This window comes from Cariama cristata, unplaced genomic scaffold (assembly GCF_000690535.1).
Source record: "Cariama cristata isolate BGI_N322 unplaced genomic scaffold, ASM69053v1 scaffold5710, whole genome shotgun sequence".
Lineage (NCBI taxonomy): Eukaryota > Metazoa > Chordata > Aves > Cariamiformes > Cariamidae > Cariama > Cariama cristata.
In genome coordinates, this window is record NW_009592829.1 from 1,375 (window position 1) to 6,420 (window position 5,046).

At 42.7% G+C, this 5,046-nt stretch overlaps 1 protein-coding gene across 1 annotated transcript in view; it reads left to right on the forward strand.

Annotated features, from left to right (window-relative positions):
• Positions 1 to 413: 413 nt before the first annotated feature.
• Positions 414 to 5,046, forward strand: part of LOC104158905 (thrombospondin type-1 domain-containing protein 7B-like) — a gene marked incomplete at its 5' end in the record, with an annotated part of 9,997 nt that continues 5,364 nt past the window's right edge. The window contains 5 exons of the mRNA XM_009696709.1: positions 414 to 573; positions 908 to 1,081; positions 1,171 to 1,266; positions 2,351 to 2,433; positions 4,031 to 4,223. Coding sequence (XP_009695011.1) covers positions 414 to 573; positions 908 to 1,081; positions 1,171 to 1,266; positions 2,351 to 2,433; positions 4,031 to 4,223 — 706 coding nt within the window. The remainder of the gene's footprint in view (positions 574 to 907; positions 1,082 to 1,170; positions 1,267 to 2,350; positions 2,434 to 4,030; positions 4,224 to 5,046) is intronic.

Consider the following 5,046-nt stretch of genomic DNA (forward strand, 5'->3'; position numbering starts at 1 on the left):
ATGTCTGTTCCTTATGGGAACGGACGTGCATCCATTCTGCCCTTGACCTCTTTAGAGAAGCCAAAATTTCTGTGTTCGTGTAACTGGGCACTAATTAAGAATCAGTAAATTCACTAGCTCTAGTAAAAGGCATGAAGGGCCGACCCCAAAGGTGGTATTCATCTTTTCTGGTGCCCACCTCTTCTCCAGCTTTTGTCGCAACACACTTCCCTGTGTGACTCTACCCCTGCCTCTGAGCTTCTGTGGAGGTGTGTACAGAGGAGATCTCTGTCTTCCCATAGCTGGGGATACTACTGCAGTCCAAAGAGCAAATTTGTATCTTTGAAGTCTTTTTAGGTGGAATCAACTGTGTTTCTTCTGTCATCTGCTAATGTCAGCGATGTGTGTCTCTGTTGCCTTCTATCGTTTCGTAGGGTGGACAGTGTGGAGATGGATTGCAAGTCCGCAACCTCACATGTGTAGTGCACAATGCATCTGTTTCTGCTACATCCAAACCAGTAGAAAATGCACTATGTGGTGAGCTGCCATCGAAAGAGAGTGTGCTGCAGTTACCATGCTCTGTGCCTTGCCCAGGTAACATCTTTGGAAAGTTGTGGTGCGTTTCTGCCTGTGATAGCTGTCTGAGATGCAGATGCTTCCATAGCTCTGAGTACTGTCAGCTGTCATAGTAAGAATTTGTACTTCAGTGGATCAGGTAAATGCTTAGTCTGCTGTTTCTAGATCACCTGATAAAGACTTCTTTTGGTTTTTGAGAAAAGAGATTCCCCATGAAGCGGAAAATCTGAATATTGCATACCACTGGATGATAAACTGGGGGTATTTCACTATTAAAGCTATTGTCTGCTTAGGTTGTCCTTATCCTTTAAGGCTGATTCCTTTTGAAAACCTTTATTCTTTCAACGTGCAGGTGACTGCCACCTGACAGAGTGGTCAGAGTGGAGCTCCTGTGAGCTCACCTGCATCAATGGCAGGAGCTTCGAGACAACGGGGCGCCAGTCTCGATCCAGAGCGTTTATCGTTCAGTCTCCTGAGAACCAGGAGAGCTGCTCCGGACAAGCAATGGAAACACGACCTTGCTCAGGTAGCATGGCCACAGAGCCGCTTCCTCCCGTTCAAGAGTTTATTCTGGTTTGGTTGCAAGGTGAAGACTAACTGGTACTGATATTGCAGGAGGGAAGTGTTACGACTACCTGTGGAAAACCAGCCTTTGGCGAGACAACGTACGCACAGTGTGGTGTCAGCGCTCAGATGGAATAAATGTCACAGGTATATCCACTAGTTGCCGTGCATGATTATGAATGAAAAGTCTCCATCCAGGTTTTTCTTCTTCTGCCTCAGTTGCTCCGAGGGAAGCTGGACATCCTTCCTAACTCCTCCAGAATTTCAGTTCAGATTTGTGTGTAGGAAAGACAGATGGGAGATCTCCAGCCTTTCTATCAGATCAACATCACACATGTATTACCTGAGAGTATTTGGGCAAGTTACCCATACTGTTGGGTTGGTTATGGGGAGAAGTAAGTGTACAAATACTAAAAAGGCTGCCTGGGCTGGCTTGCACAGCCATTAGTGCAACCTTCCTGTAACTGTGGAGAACAGAAGAGGACATCACACGCGTGGTAGCGAGCCCGGCTTCTGTACCTCTTCTTCTGTTCAACACGCAGGAATCTCAGATCGTTCAAACGGTGAGATTCCTGCTGTTGTCCTGACCTACAAATCCTGCCTGCGCGGGATGAGAAGGGAAGTTCATGGTCAGCACTTTGAAGCTCCCCGAGAGATTGGCAAAGACGTTAGGGCTTGCACATCCTTAGGATCTCTCAATATGCACAGGATGAATAAGGAGAGAGTAGAAATGAAAATGCAGATATTCTTATCTAGTTCTATTTATAATGACTAGTTAAGATAATAACAGAAGTTTTATGTGCAAAGGTTGCCGAGTAGTTAAGAACTCATTAACATGTTTTTATTCCTATAGAAGCACAGACTTCCCCAAGTGAGGATGGGCAAAGGCGTTATGTGGATTATGTCTTCTTATGTATATAAGACATTAATGAGGACACAGAAGATCTGCATCTAATTCCTGATTCTGTCCCCAACTTCCTATGTGGCCTGTGGCAAATTGCTTAAATCTGTATATCTCTGTTCTCCATTAACAAGATGGGTATGATAATAATTCCCTGCCTTGTTAAGGCAAATTAATTAATGCAATGCCTACAGATATTATGCTAATGTGCTCAATAGACTAGTATTTAACTATATAAAATAAACTAGCAAGCACTTCTTACACTGTGATGACCGAGTTAAAAACATTTTAAAACATGCCCTTGAAGGCACTCAGTATTTGCTTTTACAGGAGGGTGTGCTCTTCGGACGAAACCTGCAGAAGTTCGGCACTGCAGCCCGGCGTGCAGAAAACCGTTCTCCTACTGCACACAGGTAATTGCTCGCTGCAGAATATGGTTGAGAAATTAACAGTGCAAAATTTATTCAATTAGCTTCTGTATTTTACATGCATTCCAGTGCCTAGAATATAGTTTAGTGTGTCCATGGTACCACCTCGAGGAAATTTTGGGAATTTCAGTCTGGACGGAAACGATAAACCTGTACAAACGAGTGATGGGGTATTTATGTGTTGTTACAAGCTTGCTTTTGTTCTGTGGAGGGGTTTTGGAACCTCTTGGTTTAATTTTCAGTGAATGGTATTGTACTGTCCTGTAGAAAATGGACCGTTTAAAACGTCTGTAAAAGAGGAGATAAAAGAGTATGTCCTTTCCTGCTCCTCCACGGACACAGAAAGCCCCTGTGAGCATAGGGAAGCCGTAGCAGCATGATCCCACCATCCTCATACTGCCTTCTGAAGCAAAACCTGGAAGTAACCTTTTTTGCTGAAATGTTGGGCATCTGCAACACTTGGTGGATCGTGGAGCCACTGCCACTTCTTTGCCTCTGAGCAAACACGAGCCCCGAAGTTACGAATGTCCCTTCCTGCAGTACCAAACTCCAGAGTAAGAGCTTCCCCAAATGCCTTGTCCATGTCAGTACTGTGATGGAGTATAAAACCCAGAAACCTTAAAGTAGCCAGGGGCAGTTGGGGTTTAGATATTTATATTTTGAAAATAGCCTCCACAGCTCTCAGCTTCAGCTGCAGAATGACCATTGGAAACTAGCTCATGGGCAACTGAATGTGGCTGAGAGGGTGCTCATGAGAGTGTTCAGAGCCCACATGAAGATAAAAAAACGATGGGTAAGGATGAATTTATTAGCTGTAAAAACTCTTGAGACTTCGCCTTTTGTCCCAAAAAGCTCAGGATCATGTCTGTCAACAAGGGGTGGATGTTGTGGCAACAAAACTGATGTCAAGAGTTAAATTCTTATCACAGAGATTGTAAATCAATCACCTGTTTGGATCTTAACGGAGGGTATCAGACTCTCAGGCAGGTGTTAGTAATCATAATATAATTAGCAAAGAAAAACAATCTAAAAAAGCTATTTTAAGTAGAAATCCAGAAAAGTACGTATTTAGCAAACCACAGACTTCTAAGAAACCTCTTGAAGCAACTTCTTAGCCTGACCCAGGGCGGTGGATATTTGGCCGTAAGAAAGCAAGCTTCTTTTCAGATAGCCCTGTGAAATACCGGAGTGGAAATACGTGGGGAGGATTTGGGTCTGAAGTGGGATTATTTCTTGTTCGTCTCTTCTAATGCCCAGCAGGGTCAGTGGGAAAATTGTTATTGACAAGAGGAGTTTGGATCAAGCCACAAATGCCTGTCATTAAGCCTGTTAGGATGAAAATGTTTCTATGTTGGGCTTCTCCGTAATTACTGACTCTTTTTCAAGCAATTCCCGGAATATATTTTGGCTTTTTGAACTGAGATAGGTTTGCAGGCACTAGTTCCTGGCTTGTTTGGTTTGGTGGTGGTGAAGTTGCATGTGCAGGATATACCTTGCAGTTTCTTCATAGTTTGCCTCCAGTTTGCACTGCTCTGCGATAAGATACTATTTGCCTTATACTGAATTCCCTTTTGTCGCCTAGAGAGGAGTCTGCGGCTGCGAGCGAGGATATACAGAAATAATGAGATCAAATGGTTTCCTGGATTACTGCATGAAGGTACCAGGTTTAGAAGATAAGAAAGCTGATGTTAAGACCATTGCTGGAAAAAATAAACCTGTCAACTCAAAAATGCATGACATTTTCAAAGGATGGTCTATTCAACCTTTTAATCCAGGTGAAAAACTTAAATACGAATGGAATAAATTGTCTTTACAACGTTTCTGTAGAAGAAAGGTACAAGCTTTGTAGATTGTAACATCAGAGATTGTGTCTGAGAGCTGCAGAGCAGCCTCCCAGTTTCTAACTCACATGCCATCTTTCATTCCTTTGTGCCTATACAGAGTCATCGCAATCTCTTATGTTGAGAGATAGCAAAGACAGAACGAAGTAATAATATTTTGCAAAAGTGTACTCATATGTGATTTGGGGAGATGCTTAGAACTATTATCTGATGATGTTTCTAGAAGTAATATGTTTGGACCAGGAAAGATATTGATCACTAGCGCTTCAAAAGATTCAGAGCAGAAAGTACTTAAGATTTCATTAAAGAAAACATTGGTTGTTTCTTCCCATATTTCAAAAGTATATGAAAGTGTAGAGTTTAGAGTTTGAAGTGTTGAAGTGAAGACATTAAAAACGTCCCACAAAAGGCAGGCAGGCTGCTGTGCCCAAGCAGTGCATCCCAAGCAGATCTTTGACTTCCATACCTTAAAATGCTTCCCAGTTGGAACCGCGTACTGGATGTGCCCAGACTGGTCCACAGGACTGGTGCTGTAGCTGTAATAGCTGTTTAGCATTTTGACGGTTATTTTGCAAGATTAATTTATTCAAAATAATTTTCTAAAACGCAAATAGGACTTTGAAATGGGTGACAAAGGTGTCAGGCACATCAAGTTTTACTGAAAAGTGTTAGTTGTCCCCATATTCTAAAATACCAGCAGTGCGGTCTTCCCCCTCTTCTGTTCCCTGACATTGCATTTGTTTCCTATTAGTTTGTA